The sequence below is a fragment of the Cricetulus griseus genome, chromosome 2 (genome assembly GCF_003668045.3).
Source record: "Cricetulus griseus strain 17A/GY chromosome 2, alternate assembly CriGri-PICRH-1.0, whole genome shotgun sequence".
NCBI classification, from domain to species: domain Eukaryota; kingdom Metazoa; phylum Chordata; class Mammalia; order Rodentia; family Cricetidae; genus Cricetulus; species Cricetulus griseus.
This window is the reverse complement of record NC_048595.1, coordinates 380,114,261-380,136,616: the sequence shown is the minus strand read 5'-3', so window position 1 is coordinate 380,136,616 and position 22,356 is coordinate 380,114,261. Positions and strand designations below refer to the sequence as shown.

Here is a 22,356-nt window from a genome sequence, read left to right as displayed (position 1 = left end):
AGGCCAAGCCGATACAATAAAATCTGAGTCTGGGGGCTGGAGAGATGGCTCAGCCGTTAAGAGCATTGAATACTCTTCCAGAGGACCCAGGTTCGATTCCCAGCGCCCACATGGCAGCTCACAACTATCTGTAACTCCAGTTCCATGGCAAAATACCAATGCACATAAAAAATAAATTTAAAAACAATCTGAGTCTGTGGAGGAAGAGAGAGACGGTATGTGTCCAAGTAGAGCACTGTCTGGGAGGTCAGACTGACTGCAAGGCAAGAGAAAACCAAGAGGGAGAAGAGAAGGGAGGTATCCACCTGAGTCAACAGGCCAAAAGATCCAGAGCCCTGTGGAATACAGTGGCCTAGAACTTACTGTGGATCTCCCAGGCTGCTGGGGGAGGGGAGAGAGCAGGAGAGGAGATGTCCGTGTGGATGCAGGAGGCGTCAGGAGCCAGACAAGCATACATGTCCCCACACAGATGGCAATGCAGGGTAGAGGGAAGCAGCCGCTGAGGAATAGTACTCTAGAATTTGGAATCAGATTTATAGATAAATGATCCGTTGTCCCGCGCATGCTCTGTATTTCTCGCCAGCAAGAAATCATACACGGGACATTCGGATCCTTCTGCAGACAAGCTTTAATGCATCTTGAGAGGAGAGCATAAGCTTCCCAGAGCGGAGACTGAGCGGAGACACTAAACTAAGAAAACCATCCCTTATAAAGGCTGACCAGCCGCCTGGGACGTGTTACCCTATGAATGGCTTCAGCTCCTCAGGCAAAAATGAGCCACGGGATAGGCAGAGATCAAAGGAATGGAGATTACCCAGCGCCTGTGAAGTAATTTACATCTTGGTGTCTTTAGGCACCATTATAATGCAGGAAAACGGCCCCTTACATATCCCCCTTTTTTATTAATTAATGATAAGGCTTTATATTATTACAAGCAAATAGGTCACCCATATGTTGAGGGATAGAGGTAGAGGTTGACCTTCCCAAAATCAAACATTAAGACTGTGTACGGGAGTCACCATCAGGCTGTTAGCTTGACCCGAAGTACTCTCGACCTGTCCTCTGCCGTTTTTCTGGGAAAGGGATTCTCAGGGCAGGTAACCCTTATGCAGGTCAACGTACCTCCCAGAGAAGCCTGCATAATAGGCAACTCTGTGCGATGCCTTTGCTCAGCATCCCTCATTGGGGCTGCACAAATCAGACACTCTACCCTGTGCAATGAGCCTAGGCTCCGGGTGTGCAAGAGCTGTCTGGCCGGCGGCCTATTGCTTAGCCAAAATATAAGCGCTTGGGCGGTCTCTTGGTTTGAGCCCTGGAGCTTACATGCCAGTCAAAAGTAACAGCAATCCGCAAGCGGCTGCATCAAACAATTTCACCCCCACCCCTTTTCTCACAGACCAGCCAAAAATAACAGCAATCCGCAAACGGCTGCATCAAACAATCACACCCCCACCCCTTAAGCAGTGACAATCTCTCCGCCAAGGGCAGGAGTTAATCTGGATAACAATAGCGGCTCTCAATTCCCGGGGAGAGGGTGGAGTTTCGACTTTTGAAGGTCTGAAGGGGCTCTTCGGGTTGAGTCTTTCTGGGATCCACAGGGGATTTTCTTCATCCTGTGAGAAAACACAATATCGCTCCCCTGGATCTTATGAGAATAGGATCCGGGCTTCTTCAAAGATCAGTTAAGATATCTTTCCATTTTACCATTTCCTTTTGGCCTTTTAGGTTTTGAGGTGAGACGCTTGGCCCGAGCGTCAATGTTTATGAGGCTTTAAAGCCCCAGGCATTCCAGGCCTTTAAGAAGTGTTGAATAGCAGGCATGGCCTTTTCCCCTATCAAAGACTGGGAAAGCCATCTGTAATTTTCTCCGCTCCTCTGATGGTAAAAAGGAGTCGGTACCAAATAATGGGGGTGCTGATGGAAGCACACCCGCTGGATTAACAGGCGGTGGCCTCATATTTGTTTTTATTTTTGGCAGCTCCTCCTCTAGCTCTGCTTCCTTGCTAGAGTCTAAAATCTCAGAGTCTGAGCTGCTCAGCTCCAAGGCTTCCAGTTTCGTTGCAGGGCAGAGGCTAGGTTTCGAGTCCTCATCTCTCCTAAATTTACCGGGGTGTGACCGGTTATCTCCTATTTTCTCTCCCTCCTTCTCTGTCTCTCCCTCATCCAGCTGAGCTGTTCCTTCCAAAACCCCATCTCTTGAGCTTTTAGAGTCATTAGAGCTATCAAGATTTAAAGCTTTAAACTTATTTACAGAATCATCTAACAAATTATTTACTCCCTTGTCAGTAGACATTTCAGGAGGTCCTTTTTTCTTATTTGTTGCTGTATACACTCCCTTGTCACTAGACATCCCGGGAGGTCCTTTTTTCTTATACGTTGTAGTTTCTCTTCTTACACACACTCCCATGTCACTAGACATCCCGGGAGGTCCTTTTTTCTTATATTTTATTGTTAGGCGCGCCCCATCTCTCACCACATTCGGTTTCTGATATGTAATTCTGGACTTCTTTAAGATTGCTACAACAGTGAGAAAAGTCAAAATAGCTCCTAGTAAAAGCATAGAAGCCTCTATATTAACCTCCCACAATAGCAACATTCCCAAGCCAAAGTCCAGAAAAATCATACCTCTCCGAATTTACCACCCTGCAGTTCTGAATCCGCCTCGTTAGAGGGGTCTCCGTGGTGCTGGAGATGTTCACATGTTCCCGGGTTTCGGCACCATATGTCCCGCGCATGCTCTGTATTTCTCGCCAGCAAGAAATCATACACGGGACATTCGGATCCTTCTGCAGACAAGCTTTAATGCATCTTGAGAGGAGAGCATAAGCTTCCCAGAGCGGAGACTGAGCGGAGACACTAAACTAAGAAAACCATCCCTTATAAAGGCTGACCAGCCGCCTGGGACGTGTTACCCTATGAATGGCTTCAGCTCCTCAGGCAAAAATGAGCCACGGGATAGGCAGAGATCAAAGGAATGGAGATTACCCAGCGCCTGTGAAGTAATTTACATCTTGGTGTCTTTAGGCACCATTATAATGCAGGAAAACGGCCCCTTACAATCCGTGCAAACTATAAGGGTTGGGCCAGTAGACACTGTAAGGGAGAACAGGTGTGTGCTGGGCACGAAGCAGCTCTGACTCCCATGTTGTAACAAAAATGGACAGGACATTTACAAAGTTTAGGGTGGGAGGGCAGACAAACAGATCAAATCTGTTGCGGGTAGAGTGAGTAGGTAGGATCCCAGCATGGCCAGACCAAATGCCAGGAGAGCCTGGTGAGTCTTTGGCAACCATGAAAAGATTTTAAAAAAAGCGAAGTGGGTGCCTTTTGGCAGTCCCTGCCAAGGTGTGCCACTAAGAGAACACACTACATGCAACAGTTAGTGCAAGAAGTTCATTGGATAGGGAGAGAGAAATAGCCAAAGGCCATGTTGGAGACATGAGAAAGGCTGGTAGATAGAGCAGGGGAGAGCCAAGAGGAAGAAGAGAGGTGGGGGGCGTCAGAGGTCGGGTACCTCAGTTGGGGCAGAAGGCTCAGGTCAGTCCCCCCCTCCCCTGGTGAAAAGGCCTCTGGATGTGCCACAGCACTGGCTACAGAGAGAGGGGTGGAAGTGCAGAGCTCAAAAGCCCTGGATAAGGGAGCTCAAACTACTTGTTTGGGGTATATGGTGGGAGACAGCCCATTTGGGATCAGTTTTGCAGCAGATACCCCAGGGTGACTGAGGGTCCTGTTTAGATCCACTGGTGTCCATTTCCAAGCCTGTGTGGAAGACCAAAGACTAGGATGAGGTAGGTAGTATTAGCCCAGGCTGGGGGAGGGGAGAGCAGTAGCCGAGCAGCCTAATTAAAAGGGAAGACAGGAGGAAACCATTGTGTGCTGGCTTTTCCTCCCTGATTCACTGCTAGCAAGAGCATCAAGAACTCCACCCCCGGGATGGACACCACCTTCTCACAGCGTACACCAAAAGAAGCCCGTGAACTGCTTGCTTTTCATGAGGTATTTGGTGACTTATTTAAAAAAATAATAATACAGTGACTAATGTCTATTTTTTAAGTTATTATAGTGAGGCACTGCTTAGTGTGCACAGTGTGTGGAATTCATGTCGAATTCACTTTGCCTAAGGGGTCATGGTCACAGGCAGAGGCTGCAGCTCAGGGTTCCATTCCTAGCACCATATAAACCAGGCATGGTGGCATGTGCCTGCAATTCCAGTGCTAAAACTTAAAAATAGAGGTAGACACGGAAGGATCAGGAGTTCAAAGTCATCCTCAGAAACATAGAGCTAGACAGGGCTGCAAGAGACCCTGATGGGGGGAGGGGGCAACAGCCCCGCCCAGTTCCCACATGTTGTATATTCATGCGCTCACACACACGCGCGCGCTCACACACACACACACACACGCGCGCGCGCGCGCTCACACACACACACACACGCGCGCTCACACACACACACACGCGCGCGCGCTCACACACACACACACACACACACACACACACACACACACACGCGCGCTCACACACACGCGCGCGCACACACTTGTACACGATTGAGCCAGAGGATACTCCTAGGTAAACCATAAGTTTATAAAAGGTTAGTTTTCTAAAATTCTCCACAAGATCATCAGGATTTCACAGACTTAACATTTCCTGTAGTTACATATGTTACAATAGAAATGTCCAGATCCCAACACGTTTGTTTCTGTGTGACTTAAGTCACACCAGCATTCGCTCAAGTGCTTCACCTGAGCCCACATCTGCTTGAAAGGACCCCAAAGATGGATGGCAGACACTCAGCTCTGTAGAGCTCCAGACTGGCTCAAAAAAAAGCCTTGAAACTGACAAGGAAAATGGAGGGCAAGGCAAGGCCTGACGTGCACCTGGTGGGGAAAGCTCACCAAGCGTCAGCTCAGGACCCATGTCATCTGAGCACTCATCTCTGCTGCTCTGGCTAGTGGGAGAAACAGCTGAGAAGCCAAGGCCATAGGAAGAAAAGCCTGCAGTAAAGAAACCCCAGCTGCTTTGTAGCCATTCAGTCTTTTCTCTCTTTCTGGGGTTAACTTGCTTTGAGTGGCTGACCCTGAAAGGTGACTTTCACCTAGTTTGGTCTCCCAGAGTTGTCATTGGTATATTTAGGGTGAAAAGCCTGGATACCCATCCACTAAGGGTAGTAGTGGTGAGAGACGGAAGTGAGACTTGCTCAGTGTAGCCACATTGGGAAGAAGAACAAAGCAAGGGATTTAGTGACACCCCCAAGTCCGTCTCCAAGGTACTGGCATGCACTTTAGTTTTAAATGGAGGGGGAATCAGGGCAGGGGGAGAGGTTACACAAAGGGGCAGCCTGGGTCAAGATGTGATCTGGCTGGTGTTTCAATTCTGGTTCTATAAGATGACTGGGGGGAGCTCCCTTGCACTGCTCTTGGGATGGGGAGCGGGGTGTGTATCCTGCTTGGTTTTATTCCAAGGTGACTCTGGGCAAGGTTAGAGACTGACTTCCATTCTTGTGCCTTCAACCACAGTTAAGGCGATGGGCACCAAATGAAGGCAGAAATGCCAGACATTCATCTTTCTTGTAGCTAACCTAATGATCCTAAGCAAGGAGCCTATGCTTTTGGTAAAAGCAACTCCTGGCCATATGGGAATATTGGTGTATTTTTGAGAGCCATGGGCTCGTTCCTGGGGAACTAGGACCCTGAGAACATGGTTACTGCCAGATCTGGCCCAAGTGGGTGACTTTTGAGTTTTTGTCTTTGAAGAAAAGAACTGATGGACCACAGAGGGTGAGTTTTAAGAGGGAGGGAGCCGTTCCTATTTTTCTTCTTCGGAGACAGGATTTCTCTGTGTAGCTATGGAGTCTGTCCTGGAACTCTCTCTGTAGACCAGGCTTGCTTCAAACTCAAGAGATCTGCCTGCCTCTGCCTCCCTGGTGCTGGAACTAAAGGCATGTACCACCACTGCCTGGCTTCCTTTTGAGTTAGGAATGGAGCTCAGCCTTGAGCCATCTAAGCCACATGGCAAAAGGGTGAGGGAGGGGAGAGAGACTTCGGAGACAGAAGCTGAAAGTGCCTGCAAAAGGTGCCTAGGCTCTGACCTGCACTGGGAAAGTTAGACATTCTGAGTCAGGACTCCAGAATTTCCAGTTACCCAACAGAACCTCCTGGTGAGTGGGGAGGACTATACTCAGGGGCAGGAATTCTGGGAAGGAAAAGTATGTTATCTCAATAAAAGGGTAATTGTTCCCCTATCTCTTTAGTGGGGCTTAGTGTGGATGGATCTACTAATAGTAGTGTGGTCCTGCCTTCCTGAGAGGTGATCCTTTAGTCAGGTGACTAACCCATCCCACCAGATTAACTCTTTGGTGTTTTGGATAGCTTGGAATGTTACCCCTCCCACCTCCAGGCCAGAGAAATAGCTTTCCCCAGTGGGCCACCACAGAGTCCCAACCAAAGCTACTGGATATTTAAGCCTGTTTCAATGAAACCAGGAGAGATATCTGCTCCTTGAAGAATTCTTGAGGCCATAGTGAAGTCATGTTCCCTCCTGTAGTAGAAGACACAGGGGCAAAACCACAGAGGTGTCAGGCCAGACAGCTGTGAATGGGTGAGTGGCACAGTATATGCTTAGCAAGAGCAAGGCCTAGGGTCTGTCCCCAGCACTGAAGAAAAAGAGAGAAGGAAAGGAGGGACACTGCTTTCAAAATAAGCATTCTGTATGACAGAGTGGCCTGATATAATTGGTACCATTTTACCATTTTATTTCTTCTTCTTCTTCTTCTTCTTCTTCTTCTTCTTCTTCTTCTTCTTCTTCTTCTTCTTCTTCTTCTTCTTCTTCTTCTTCTTCTTCTCTTCCTCCTCCTCCTCCTCCTCCTCCCTCTCCCCTCCTCCTTCTTCTTCTCCTCCTCCTCCTCCTTCTCCTCCTCCTCCTCCTCCTCCTCCTTCCTTCTCTCCCTCCTCCTTTCCCCATCCCCCAGACAGGGTTTCTCTATGTAGTAGCCCTAGCTATCCTGAAACTTTTGTAGACCAGGCCCTTGAACTCACAGAGATCTTCCTGCCTCTGCCAAGTGCTGGGATAAAGGAATGCACCACCATACCCGTCCTGTTTTATTTCTTGGTGGCTCATGATATGAATGGTACACCTTTTAAACAGGGTATATTATATTAGATCAATGTCAGTAAAAACAGCCAAATCACTCTTGATCCTAGTCGTCTTTGCAATTTATAAGCACACTGAACTCTTACTGTTTGAACTCTTACGACTAGCTTTTACCCCTTACAGGGGAAGGTGGTGCAGCCAGCCAATGGAAGGGGTCCACTCCCACTTTCTTGCTGGCTCTTTTACCAGGTTTTTCAGGGTGTTTGGTTTTGGTTTTGGCTTTGCTGGGGTTTGAATTTTCCACCCTTCCTGCTGTTTTCCTTGTGGTTTGAGATAGGGTCTCATTAGGTAGCCCTGGCTAGCTGGAACTCACAGAGATCCATTTGTCTCCTGAGCTTCTGGGACCTTAGGCTTTGATATTCATGACAGGTGCATGTTACTATGGATCTGGGGAGTCTGGAGTCAGCCTGGGCTTTGATATGTAACCACAGGTATATGCTGTGCAGATAGAGAGCCAGAGGCAAGCCAAGATCAGGGAAGAGGCTCCTTTCACAGCTCCTGAGGAATGCTGACTATAGGCTTCTGTCTATCCACCAGCAATCCTTCAGAATTTAGCCTGAGCTGAGGGATTGGGACCTAACAACTGGGAGTCAGAGGGCAAGCTTCTGGAGCCAGTCTCTTTCACCATGTGGGTTCTGGGGACTGAGTTTGGGTCGGCAAGCTTGGCCATGGGCACAGTTACCTGAATCGTCTCTCTGGCCCTCAATCAGTCCTTTCTGTTTTTAAGTTTGAGGGAAGTTTTATTAGAGTTTAAAAGAAAAACACCAAAGGACAGGCAAGGTGTAGATCTTAGCAGCTTCCCAGAGTACCAAAAGAGCACCGGAGAGAAAAAGAAATAGTTCCATCATTCCAAGTGAGGACACAGAAAAGCAGATGGACCCAGCCAAACCTCATGACTACTCTACTAGTAGGAATACCCAGAATTTTCTTCAGATCTACCAAAGCAGTGGTGCTTCTCCTTAACCTTTAATTATCTAATTTACCTCCATATCCAAATTAATAATATTTTCCTGGGCCAATTTTTTTGTTTATTTTAGAGAGGGTCTTGCTGTGTAGTTTTGGCCAGACTGGAACTTTCTGTGTAGACAAGGCTGGCTTTGAACTCACTGAGATCTATCTGCCTGTCTCTGTTTCCAAATTAAAGGTGTACCACCACACCCAGCATGACATTGGATTAGAGGCCTGGATTCTAGGTCTCTGTTGAAGGGCCTCCTTTTCCTCCTCCATTTCTGTCGTTACTGTGGTTGATGGTTCTTCGTTCTTCTAAGAGGGTACCCTGGTTTTCGGGGATCAGCTGTATTATGGTATTGAAAATTAGGAGCTAGGGGACTGGAGAGATGGCTCAGTGGTTAAGAGCAGTGGCTGCTCTTCCAGAGGACCAGGGTTCTATTCCCAGTACCCCCATGGCAGCTCACACCTGTCTGTAACTCCAGTTCCAGGAGATCTGGTATCCTTACACCAATGCACATAAAATAAAGTTAAAGTATTTTTAAAAAGTTAGGAGCTAACACAGAGGTATTGCAAGGTGAACTTAGTTCATTTCTGGGCCAAACTTAGCAGTTCCCCTCCTCAGGCATAGGAGAATGGAAGCAACCCTCAGCAGTAGCAGGAGGGATCCTCCAAAGGTCCTTCATGACCTTTGTAAGCAAGCAAACCTTAAACAAAAGCAGAATTTTTTTTGCTAGTAGCATTTAGCATAAACACATTATCAAAGTTTTTGACGTCCTTGTGATTGGCTGCATTCAGAAAGCCTTATTTTCAAGTCAGGTCGACATGGTTTCTCAGACGGTCTTTGTGGTCTGTTGGTTTGAAAAATGCTCTACACAATAGGAACATGAGTTTTATTTCACATAAGAAAACCAAGTACAAACATCAAGATTCTGGAAGTATGTCTGGGAGCTGTGTAATAGGAGGAATGGAGGCTCTGAAGTAAACTAACCCATAAAAAATAATAGTGAAAGCAGAAATGGTCGAGTAAGCTTCTAATAAACTGCTTCCAGCCAGCAGCCCTTTGTTCAAAGGAAACTCCATTTCCCCAAATTCTGGCAGTTAGACAAAAGCATTTCCCAGAACTTGAAAGGCCAGTTCCTCTCTACCAAAAGGAGCCATTTCTCTCATCACTGGCAGAAGAAACATGTGGCTACCTGAGGTGCCTATTAGCACACCAAAGTCCATGCCGGCCTCCAGGCTCCCACAGTATCACAGTGCCTATTATACATTTCAAAGTCTCCACTGACATCTTGGCACGTCTCAGCTCTCCTCTCCTACCCTTCCCCAAACCTCTCCAGAGGGTTTCTCTCTCCCAGTTATTCATTTTCCTTATAAACCTGCTATTTTGGCTATGTTCTCTCTTTTGGCCTCGTTCTTTCCCACACTCTCTTTCTCTTTGTCTTCATTAGTCAGTCTCCCCCTCTTTCCCTCTTTTCCTGTCTCTCTGCTCCTGCTTTTTGCATGGCCAGGTCTACTCTGCTGGCCATGTTCTGTCTACTACTTTTTCTCTCTGCTCTGGACTCTTCCAGATGCCTCTACCTGTTCTCTCCCTCATAACTACAATAAAAACCTTCCCCTAGGCCTGGCAGTAGTGGTGGATACATGCCTTTGACCCCAGCACTCGGGAGGCAGAGGCAGGGGGATCTCTGTGAGTTCGAGGCCAGCCTGGTCTACAAAGTGAGTTCCAGGACAGCCAGGGATGTTACACAGAAAAATCCTGTCTTGAGAAAGGAAGGGAGGGAGGGAGGGAGGGGGAGGGAGGGAGGGAAGGGAGGGAGGGAGAGGAGGGAGGGACAGCGGAAATGGATTCTCTATGATTAGGGGGAAGGCTTTCGTTGTGGATAAAAGAGGCATATAGAAGAGTCTGGAGCAAAGAGAGAAAGCAGCAGACTAGTCATGGCCTGGACTGTGCAAGAGAATCGAGGAAAGCAGAGAATAGCAACAGAAAAATAGCAAGAATAGTAGGGGAGAGAATAGCAAGAAGAGCAGTGGGTAGAAGAGAAACTTTGCCATTATATATAGAATGAAGAGCTACCTGGTAAGATGGAAGGCTATGAACTGCAAAGGCCTAGGAGCCAGCCTCATAGAGGAAGGGGTGGTGAGGGCAGGCAAAAAGAGCCAGTGTGCTAGCTAGCTTTGGGATGTTTAACAAGTACATGTAAATAGGGGCTGAAGGAGCCTAGAGGCCAGCATGGACTGATAGGTGCCACAGGTGTCTAGAGTGCCATATGTCCCCTCTGCCAGAGGCTAGGGAAATGGTGCCTTTTGTTGGACAAGTTCCTAAGGAATTCTGGCTTCTTCTAAATGCCAGAAATTCTTCTATAGCAGTGGTTCTCAGTTTTCCTAATGCTGTGACCCTTTAATACAGTTCCTCATGTTGTGGTGACCCCAACCATACAATTATTTCTGCTGCTACTTCATAACTAACTTTGCTACTATTATAAATTGTAATGTAAATATCTGATATACAGGATGGTCTTAGACAACCCCTGTGAAAGGGTTGTTCCATCCCAAAGGGGTCTCAACCCAAAGGTTGAGAGCCACTGTCTGAAGTCCAACTTGAGCTGAGCGGAGACTCAATTTTGAACCAAGTTAGTAACAATAGGTCTTCCCTTTTGGGAGGAAATATGGGGTATTCTTTGGGCCTGACACATTCCTTTCTTTCCTCCTTTATTTATTTATTTTTTTTAAAGACAGGGTCTCATATCCCAGGCCAGCCAAAGATGACATTGAGTTTCTCATCTTCCTATCTCGAACTCCCAAATGCTAGAATTATAGGCATGTGACATCATGGCTGGTTTGTGTGGTGCTGGGGGTGAAATCCTGAATTTCATGGATGCTGAGCCAGCACTCTGCCAAGTGAATTACTTCTGCAGCCCAGGCCCCTGTGTGGGATCATCGTCTGTAGTGTCCCTGATGGCACAGGAAGCACAGTGGAATCAGAGCCTTCTATCCTTGTCCTGAGTGAGCCCTGCCTAGGTCTCCTACAGTTGCCTGGACCCTGGGTACTAAAAGGGACCCATGACTCAGGAAGGTGACTTGTCCTGTGGCATGTGTCCTGTACACAGCCTTGCTGGGAAGAGGCACTGAAGTGGGCTGGGGAACTGCTCTCCGAGGGCAGATGGGTTTTTTTTTCCCCCAAGGCCAGATGGGTTTTGTTTTAAGCCTGGTCTACAGAACAAGTTCCAGGACAGCAGAGCTCCGCAGAGAAACACTGTCTTGAAAAGAAAGAGGGAGGGAGGGAGGGAGCAAGGGAGCAATGAAGGCTCAGCAAGGCTTAGAGCCTCCAGCTAACCTGGGGCTTTGTCTGGCGACTCCTGGGGCCACATGTCATAGGTCAGGGGTTCACCCCATCCCAGCCCGACTTGTCTGGTGGCCTGGAAACCCCAGCAGACTTGCCCCTGGACGCTGATGGGGTCACCCCCCCATCCCACCTTGCAAGGACATACCCCGTCTCCTGCTCTACAGCCCTAGCTCAGCTCCATGTCCCTGGTTCTTCTAGGTGTGTCACCAAGAGTCCCTGCTTCCTGGCATCTTATGAGGATCCCTGGATAGGGTGAAAGTTGTGTCTGCAGAGGCCTAGGAAGGGGAACTGGTAAGTACCACACAGAGCAAGCCTGGGTGGGGACCCTGCCTGAGTCACCATCAGAACATCTGACCCTCCATTGATTGGCTCAGCACAGGTTTTCTGTGAGCCATTCTGTTGGCACTCAGCCCAGGGGTGGGATCTCTGGAGTTCAGTGTGGGCTGTATTGGACTATCAACATGACACTGTCCTGGCTCATGGTCAGCCAGGGAAACAGATGGAGGTACAGCCATTAAGGGTGCAGCACTCAGGTTGGAAAGCAATGCTTGGAACTGGTGCCAAGCTCTGCCTCTACCAGCCTATATCTCTGCTCATTTCATTGCCTGCAGTGAATGGTGGGAAGAGCTTAGAGCAGCAGTTAACACACTATCTGGAGATAGCATCCTGCCATAGGGAAGGAAGCCTGGGGACAGGGGGAAGCAAGGGGACATGCCAAGCTCTTTTGACAAGGACCAGGACTTGAGGTACAGCCACAGGCCCATCCAGGGGAGCTGAGAGCATTTGAGTCTGAGGTCACATGGGTGTTGAGCTGTGGCCAACTTGGCCCTGAATATAACATCTATTCCTGGGTCTTCAGCTCGGACACCAAATATGGTATGGCCTGAGTCTAGCACCTCCAACTGTGGTCAGGCACACCCTACCCCACCTCAGGCCTGGACTCTACCCTATACCATTGCACAGTCAGGGCATCCCAGGACTTGGGGCCCCAAATACTCAGGTGCACTCTGCTGATGTCTGATGATCCACATTCAGGTAGATGTCTGTCTGTCTCCCACTGGGTTAAAAATGCTTATGGCTGAAGGGTGGTTGTGGCGAATGCCTTGAATCCCAGCACTCAGGAGGCAGAGGCAGGTGGATCTGAGTTCAAGGCCAGCCTGGTCTGCAGAGTGAGTTCAGGACAGATAGGACTACACAAAGAAACCCTGTCTTGAAAAACCAACCCCCTCCCAAAAACAAAAACAAAAAAAGTACTTATGACTAAAATAGCCTCACTCCCCAAATGAGGAGGACACAGCTGGTGCTATTCTGGGGTCTGTCTCAGCTCCCTCACATGCACGACCCTGGCTGGGATCCCAAGCAGCTCAAGGGCCTTGGCTCCAGCCTTGCTCGCTCACTAGTGCCCTTGGTCATTCAGCAGCTGCCCCTCTGCTCAGTCACTCATCTGCCAGTTCTCTGATCCCCTCACCTGCTCATTTGTTGACTGTTCCTATCAAGAGCTGGACAGGGTTCTAGATGCTGAACAAAATATACTTTTCCAGCCAGGCGGTGGTGGTGCATGCTTTTAATCCCAGCACTCAGGAGGCAGAGGCAGGTCTCTGTGAGTTCCAGGATGGCTAGGGCTATACAGAGAAACTCTGTCTCAAAAACACTGTGTGTGTGTGTGTGTGTGTGTGTGTGTGTGTGTGTGTGTGTGTGTGTGTGTGCATGTACTTGAGTGTTATGTTACATGTTTCTAATTCCAGCAGGAGGTTGGGAGTGTGATCAAGATTTCAAGGCTAGCCTAGTCTACTTAAGACCCTGGCTCAGAAACAAAGCAAAACAGAAGGCTATGATGAAGCTCAGTGGGTAGTGTTTGCCTTGCTTGCATGGGGCTCCATCCCCAGCAAGGCATAAACCTGGTATGGTGCTCACCTATAATCCCAGCTCTGTGAGGAAGGAGGCAGGAGGCAGGAGGCAGGGTCATCTTTGGGCTATCTGGTAGGTTGGAGACTAGCCTGTTCTGCGTGAGTCACTCAATAAAACACTATCTGTCCTTATTGGCTATTTCTTTTCCTACATGGGAAGTTTATTGGGGGAAGAGAGAGAGACAGAGAGAGAGAGAGAAAGAGAGAGAGAGAGGAGAGGAGAGACAGAAACCTGTCTGCCTCTTCAGAGGAATAGCAGAAAGAGTATTGGGCTATTTCTAAATAAATTACTTAAACAAATAAACACAGTATATTGAGGTAAGTGCTAGGGAGAATATAGAAGGCAGGGGACACCAGAGTCTCAGGGGTTTGAGTCATGAGGGTGAGTTGTGAGTGGAGAAGGAGCTGTCCATGCAGAAAGAGTGGCAGGTGTCCAGGTCCCGAGGCAACATCTTGAATTCTGAGAGGCAGATATGGTTTAGATCAGAAACCAGGGGGAAAGTGGTGTGAAGTCAGGAGTGTAAGGCCTTGGGGACCTGAGTCTCTTGCATCAATAGGGCCTGTGTAAGGCTATGATGTGGTCTGGCTTGGGTTTTTTGTTTTTGTTTTTTTTATTTAAACAAATCTTTGTTGTTGTTGTTGTTTTTGGTTTTTCCAGACAGGGTTTCTCTGTGTAGCTTTGGAGCCTATCCTGGCAATCACTCTGGAGACCAGGCTGGCCTTGAACTCACAGAGATCTGCCTGCTTCTGCCTCCCGAGTGCTGGGATTAAAGGCGTGTGCCACCATTTTTTTTTTTTTTAGATTTTATTTATTTATTATGTACACAACATTCTGCTTCCATGTATATCTGCACACCAGAAGAGGGCACCAGATCTCATAATGGATGGTTGTGAGCCACCATGTGGTTGCTGGGAATTGAACTCAGGACCTCTGGAAGAGCAGTCAGTGCTCTTAACCTCTGAGCCATCTCTCCAGCCCCCTGGCTTGGGTCTTTATTGTTGCTGTTGTTTCAGATAGGGTCTCATGTAGCCCAGGCTATCTTTGAACTTGCTACATAGCCAAGGATACTCTTGAGCCTCTTGTTTCATCTCCCCAGTGATGAAAACATTTTTTTGTTTGTTTGTTTATTTGCTTTTGGTGATTTGGCTTGGTTTGGTTTTTCAAGACAGGGTTTCTCTATGTAGCCCTGGCTATCCTGGAACTCCTCACTCTGTAGACCAGGTTGGCCTGGAACTGAACTCAGAGATCCACCTGCCTTTGCCTCCCAGGTGCTTCCCACAGTCCTTACAGCCCATAGTGCTCATGAAGGTGCAGGGTCCCCACTGACCAACACCTCCTCCATTTAACCTACCTTCCTTTCTCTCCCTGATGCCCAGCCCAAGTGCCATTTCACCCAGGGAGTTCTAGTCGATTGTGTTGTCCCTCTGACTCCAGATGGTCCTCTCACAGGGCTGCGCTCTGAAAGCCAAAGTAATGGGCTTCTGATGGCCTACAACTCTCACACTCTCTGCCTTCCATCTTTTGCAGGTAGGCTGGCAGACCTGAGCATGAGAGGACACACCATGTTCCTGTTGGCATAGAAGATGGGCTCCTAACCTAGTACACATATCCAGGATGCCTGCAGGCGGCTAGGACTCTACTTCCTCAACATGGGCTGCCCAGGCTGGTCAGTAGCCCTTTAACCTGGAGAGAGTCCTGGTGGCTCAAACCCCAGCTCTTCCCTGTGGGATGGCTATTCCAAGAGTCCTGGAAAGGACTCAACTCTCAGGCTCCTGTAGCACCTACCTGGTTGTGTCTAGTCATTTGGCCTCTCTGTCCATGCAAGTTTCTGGGTTCCTAATGTCAAAATGATGCAACTGTCTCCTGGAGTGGCCAAGGGCCTGAGGTGTGTGAATGGAACCTGGAATATACAGCAGATATATGGTGTGACCTAGAGCCAGGGCTGCTGGTTATAGGGCTGAGTTCCTCCAGTGAACCAGGCACCATCCTGGCCACTCCCTTCCCAGACCAATTCTCTCCAGGAAGAGGTAATGTGGAAGAGAACAGGCCCCACCCCCACCCCCACCCACCCACTCCTTCCATACACATCCTGCCACTTTCTGCCTGGGGACAGCATGAGGGATATAGCCTGTCCACCTCCCCATCCTTAAGGCAGAAGTGAGAACTGACCCTTTCAGGTACTTGTAAGGGTTTGACAGGTTTGTATGTATGACATGCTGCTATGTTGGTTAGATGGTCAATATTCATTGGAGGAGCAAATGTATGAAGTAGTAGGATGGTTGGTGGTGCATAGCTATAATCCCAGCCCTTGAAAGGCTGAGGCAGGAGAATCATGAGTCAAAAACCAGCCTAGTCTGTATAGTGAATTCAAGGCCATCCTCACCAACTTAAAATAAAAGATCTGCCAGGTATAGTAGCACATGCTTTCAATCCCAGTGCCTGGGAGGCAGAGGCAGAGGCAGAGGCAGGCAGATCTCTCTGAGTTCTGAGACAGCCAGAGCTATACAGTGAGACCCTCTCTTTAAAAACTTAAATTAAAATTAAAAAACGGCAGTGGTGGCACTCACCTTTAATCCCAGCACTCAGGCGGCAGAGGCAGGAGGATGTCTGTGAGTTGGAAAGATGGCTGAGCAGTTAAGAGCACTTGCTGCTCTTACAGAAAAGACCTGAGTTTGGTCCCTAGCACCCATGTTGGATGGCTCACAACCACCTGTAACTCTAGCTGTAGGTGATCCAACAGGCTCTTTTGCTCTCTGCAGGCATCTACACCAGTATACAATGTGCCCCCCCCAACACACAATAATTAAACATGAAATAAATTGAGGCTGGAGAGCTGGCTCGGTTACAATCCCTGGCTCTCTTCCAGAAGACTCTGGTTTGATTCCCAGCACCCACATGATACCAGCTTACAACCTCCCGTTTCCAGTCCCTGGAGATCCAGTGCCCTCCTCTGGTATCTGAGGACACTTTATGCATGTGGTACCAGACGTACACACAGGAAGAACACTCATGCACATGAAATAAACAATACACAATAAATAAATCCTTATATAAAAGACTACTTGCCCCAAGTGTCACTCTGTCCCTCCCCGGCGCTGGGGTACTGCATGTACTCCTGTTCCTTTCTTCCATGGGTTCCCAGGTCCTTGTGCTTTTGCATATAACCCACTGAGTCATCTCTGCGATCCTGAGCCCAGGTCTTCATGCCTGTCTTTGAGTGAGCCAAGAGCTATTCATGGAGCTAAGGGGACAGGCTACCATCCCAGTAGGCCAAGAAAGGCAGATTTTGTCAGGGTTAGGGTGCTATGTGGCAAAGTGGTTGCTTCTGACTGTCCTTGTATCTGCTAGACTCTGGCTGCACACTGTGAGAGACACTGGTTCTGGTCCCTGGGCATTCACAAGTTTACTACACAAGGCAAAAAGGAACTTGCCCAGGCTCCAGTCCAGTTGCGTTTTACAGGTGAGCAGCCAGCTGGCCAGGGTACAGCTAATGCCTCTTGGGTCCCAGAGACCCCTGGCTTTGGAAGCTGGCAGTTCCCTGGTGTTGGCAAGAAATGTGTTTCTTGAGGGTCAGGGGTCCCTGTAGCCAGCCCACCTGAATGCTGTTACTTGTTTCTTACAGACCTGTCAATCCTCGTAGGCATCTCCTGCTATGATCTTGGGGAGACCATGTTCAAGTCCCCCAACTGCCTGCTGAGGATGCTCAGGGGAACCCCCAGACAGCGGTTCTTCACACTCTTCATTATCAGCTTGAAGTTCACATTCTTTGTCTCCGTCATGATCTACTGGCACACTGTGGGTGCACCCAAGGACCAAGGACAGAATAGCCTGCCAGTGGACATCCCCTGCCCCCAGATGGCCTCTCCTGGCATCTTTGCCCCAGGCAACATCTTCTTCCTAGAGACCTCAGACAGGACCAAACCTAGCTTTCTGTTTATGTGTTCTGTGGAGTCAGCTGCCAGGGCACACCCAGAGACCCAGGTTGTGGTGCTTATGAAAGGGCTGCATAGATACAAGACAGCCCTGCCTCGGAACCTTGGCATTTCTCTCCTGAGATGCTTCCCCAATGTCCAGATACGACCTCTGGACCTGAAGGAGCTGTTTCAGGACACACCATTGGCAGCTTGGTACTTGAAGGTGCAGCACAGCTGGGAGCCCTATCTGCTGCCAGTGCTGTCTGATGCCTCCAGGATCGCGCTTCTCTGGAAGTTCGGTGGCATCTACCTGGACACAGACTTCATTGTCCTCAAGAACCTGAGGAATCTGACCAACACACTGGGTGTCCAATCCCGATACGTCCTCAACGGAGCCTTCCTGGCCTTTGAACGCCACCATAACTTTTTGGCACTGTGCATACGTGACTTTGTGGACAACTACAATGGCTGGATTTGGGGTCACCAGGGCCCCCAGCTGCTCACCCGGGTCTTTAAGAAGTGGTGTTCCATCCGAAGCCTGAAGGAGACCCACACTTGCCGTGGAGTCATTGCTCTGCCCCCTGAGGCCTTCTACCCCATTCCCTGGCAGAACTGGAAGAAATACTTTGAAGATATCAGCCCTGAGGAGCTGGCACGGCTACTCAATGCCACCTATGCTGTTCACGTGTGGAACAAGAAAAGTCAGGGTACACACCTAGATTCCATGTCCAGGGCTCTGCTGGCCCAGCTATATGGCCGCTACTGCCCCACAACACATGAAGCCATGAAGATGTACTTGTGAGGGTCCTCCAGGCTGTCTTTGTATTATATCATCACTGTTACTACCTTTTCCCAGGGAGGCAAGATGAACAGGAAGGAAAGAGGGCTCTGAGCTGTTGCAGCGGAGACCAAGGCTGGCCTGGGGAGTATGTGCCACCTCAGTACACCTGCCCCGCCAGGCCAGAATGAGACTGGTGGATATACCTTGTCCGTTGTTCTGGGCTGTCAAGTGATTCTAGAATTGGTAGCATCTGGGGCCTTAAGGAGCTGAAGAGTGTTCTAAGGTATCTGGAAGACAGATAGGGCTAGGAGCAGAGCTCAGAGAAGCCTGGGTAGAAATGCTAAGAAGGGTGGGGTTTTCCTGACTTCATGAGCCCAAGGGGAGGGGCAGAACTCTCTGGGAATCTTTCCTCCCTTGGGGCACTGCATTGAAGATCTGCCACAGCCCATTCCAGCATGCAGAGAAGTGGAAATTCTTGGGGAAAGTGGTTTTGTTTTGTTGTTTTGGTTTTGGTTTTTCAAGACAAGAGTTTCTCTGTGTAGCCTTGTCCTGAAATTTGCTCTGTAGACTAGGCTGGCCTTGAACTCACAGAAATCCACCTGCCTCTGCCACCCAAGTGCCAGGATTAAAGGGATGCGCTACCAACACCCAGCTGGGGAAAGTGTTTTAATCTTAAATCTCTCTCTCTCTCTCTCTCTCTCTCTCTCTCTCTCTCTCTCTCTCTCACACACACACACACACACACACACACACACACACACACACACACACACACACACTGTCCTATAGATGGGAAAGGGGCTGGAGAGTAGCCATTTCATGGGTCACAAAACTCACTTGGAGATGCTGGGCTCAGAACTGGGTGGCTGGCTGATATGGCATGAGAGGAGCCTGTGGTCTCACCTCACTTCTCAAGGCTCACAAATAGCTGAAGTAGCATCCCAGCCTACTCATCCCCTTTCATAAGCCTAGATCTATTTTAACCTACATGGGGCTCAATATGAACACCACAGTGTGAGGATAGGGGCTAGCCATAGCCAAGGGAGGGGACTCCAGCCTGGCCCTGGAAGCCTGGCCAGGCTTATGGGAGCTCTTGGAAGTGCCTTGCTATACATTCCCCAGGGCTGGGCCACAGGAACATCTATGTAGTCACACTGACTCTTCTTTGGCTGAGCATTCCCAAGGCTGGTGGGAGGTTGGGAGGCTGTATTTCTTCAATCAATCACAGTATCATTTGAAGAGATCTCAATGGTAGGAGCTGGAGAGATGGCTGGTCTCTTAGAGCCCTTGTTACTATTCCAGAGAACCCCAATTTAGTTCCAAGCATTCTGTTTGGGCAGTTCACAACCACCTGTAACTCCAGCTCCAAGGGATCTCCTCTAGCTCATATACACATGCACATTAACAACAACAAGAGAAATCTCTACATCTTGGCTGGCTGGTGTAGAATTTACTGAAATTCCTGTTTCAGTCTTCCAAGAGGTAGGATTGTAGGCATGAGCTACTATGTCCAGCTTCATCAATCTTTTAAAATTCCTTTCTGCTTTAGAATTACAGGCTTTAACAACACTATTTGTAACTGTACATGTTGGAACAAGTGAAATGATTTCTTACGGTTGGGGGTTGTTTAGCCTCACGATCATCATTCGGTGAGACTCTAACGTGGTAAGTAGGACACAGAAATGAAAGACATCACTCCCTCCCCATAAGCTCATCCATTGCACCCTGTAGCCTTCAAAACAATGCCTAACACTTAGGTCCAGCATTCAAGACCTTGTATAGCTTGGCCCCACCTCCTCCTTCATCCACATTAAACTCATTCTTGGCTTCTTTCCACTCTCATAGCATCATCTTGATACCTAGTATGTTCCTGCCATGCTGCCTGCAATACCTCTCCAGGCATCTTCACCACCAACTCTCATTGCTGCCCACAATGCACACTGTCTCTTAGGAAGCCTGGGGAGTCATCCCAGGTTAGTTCAGCAAAGATCTTGAAAATGAGAACTTGCCAAATGCATCTTAGAGTCATTCCCAGGCTTGGACTCAGAATCCCATGTAGCCCGGTGAGGGTCTCCCAATGTTATATTCCCTGCAGAGCAGAGAGCCCAGAAGGGGCCAGCCATGGTCTACCATTCCCTGGTGCACATCAATCCGAGACTTGGCCACATGACTCCTCGACACACAGCTGCGGCCCTCTCTGAGGGCCTGTGGGCTGGCCTTCCAGATGGATCCAGGAGGCAGCCTTGGCCCCAGACCTTCCTTGAGTCATGCTTAGCTGGGCCGTATCCAAGAGCAGGGAATGGAAAGATGCTCTGGGAATGGGAAGCACTGAGCAGAGGTCTGTCTGTCTGCATTCTCTACCACCATTCAACAGCCCGTGTCTCACCCAGCCACTCCACACTGAGCCTTTTAATCCAGCTACCATAACTGCCAATCAAGATACAGCACTCCAGAAATAACATCATACCCTGGAGAATAGACAGGGAATAGGGAGGCAGGGCCTGGGTGCCAGGAGCTGACTCATCCCTAGACTGAGAGGCTTTGAGGCTCAGTGAGGGGATCCCAGCATCCATCATCATAAGCCTTGTTCATGTACCTCCTGTGCTGGGAAAATGCATGCCAATGTCCAGTTAAAGAGCCCCTTTGCTGGCCTCCAGCCTCTTTGTGGCCAAGTGTGGCTTTTTCCTCTTTTGCAAAGAGCAACTGAGTGATGCCACCTCCCAGCATGGATGTGATTGTCAGAGGAGCCAGTTGGTGCCTGGCACAGACACACTGTGTGCCCCCAAATCCTTTCTTATCACACCCCACCTTCCACATTGGGGAGTGGAGGTTCAGTCTAGATGCTTCTGAGTTTAGATGGAAGCATGTGTGACCTGGGAGCTGGACATCCTTATCACTTCATTGCACCCACAAACAGAGCCCCGGCCACCACCTCCCCCCCCCCCCCGCCTGACACCTCCCTGCAGGGTCCCTCACCTTCTGCCAGGGCCTGATTCTAGATACCCTGCAAGCATTTCCCCTGCCCTGGGCCAACCCCACAGTGGGTGGATACCTTGGCAACCTCCAGCTGCCTCTTTATGGAGAAGTCAGAACATTCACTGTGCAGCTGGATTTCTGAAAAAGGAAAAGGGAGGGGTGCCTTGGGTGGAACATGCCCTGGGGACATGAAATCAGATCCTCGGGGCCCCTATGCTTTCTCACTGGCTAGTTTGTTTACAGATGTTTTTGTCCAGGGCTGAGGAAGACAACCCACAGAGGCCCGAGGCAAGCTCTCTGTCAATTACCTAATGAATCTTACAGGCTAGCCAGCTAGGCACTAGCCAGCAGGGAAGTCTTTCCCAGCAGCTCAGAGCTAGGGGACTAATTTCCCCTGGCTGCTGTATCAACATCAGCCTCTTGTTTAAATATTAAATTGGACTGCCCTCCATCTGAGTGCCTGAGCAGAGGCCAAGGATGGATGAGCATTGTGGGCCCTGTTCCTGGAAGTCTGCTTTCTTGCTGTGCTTCTTACAGACCTCTGCTTAGGACCAGCTGGGCGCTAGGCATTCTGGGAATGTGCTGTGAGGCTTGAGGTCTGGCCTGGGCAAAGATTCAAGTGTGCTCTGTGCTGGGGCAGGGCAGTGGGGAGGGGAGAGCAAGCATGTCCTCCTTAGGGTTTCTACTGCTGAGCACCACAGCCAAAAGCAACTTGGGGAGGAAAGGGTTCATTTCATCTTTCAGCTTGTAGTCCAGCATCCAGGGAGGTCAGAGCAGGAACTCAAACAGGACAGGAGCTGATGCAGAGGACTTGAACAAGTGCTGCTTACTGGCTTGTTCCCTATGGCTTGCTCAGTCTTCTTACAGAACCCAGGACCTCCTGCCCAGAGTTAGCACTACCCATAATGATTTGGGCCTTCCTACATCAATTAAGAAGACGCACCACAGGCTTGCCCACAGGCCAATCTGGTGGGGGCATTTTCTCAATTGAGAGTCCTTCTTCCAAAATGATGCTAGCTTGTGTCAGGTTGACATAGAACCAGCCAGCACAAAACACTTCCAGGAAAGTCTTAAGTGGGAGGAAACCAGTAAGTGGTGACAGTGAAGTGGAGACAAGAAGCCATTCCTAAAGTCCTCAATACAGCAACAAAACTCAAACAACCCAGCTCCACCAACTCCCAAGGAGAGAAGTGAGATCCTAGAGGAATCGGGCCGCTCCTGAACCGGGTGAGAACTGAATATATGCCCAGCATGGATTGCTTACAGTAGCCTGAACGCTGCGGTAACCTACAGCCCAGTGGTTTGCAGAAGATCATGCCTGTCTCACGTTAGTC

The 22,356-nt window shown here is 49.2% G+C and overlaps 1 protein-coding gene across 1 annotated transcript; it reads left to right on the top strand.

Annotated features, from left to right (window-relative positions):
- Positions 1 to 16,993: 16,993 nt before the first annotated feature.
- On the top strand, positions 16,994 to 18,569 carry A4galt (alpha 1,4-galactosyltransferase (P blood group)). Its single transcript, XM_035439190.1, has one exon. It carries the CDS (start codon positions 17,021 to 17,023, stop codon positions 18,065 to 18,067), a length of 1,047 nt encoding a protein of 348 aa, XP_035295081.1. The 5' UTR covers positions 16,994 to 17,020; the 3' UTR covers positions 18,068 to 18,569.
- The last annotated feature ends 3,787 nt before the right edge of the window (positions 18,570 to 22,356 follow it).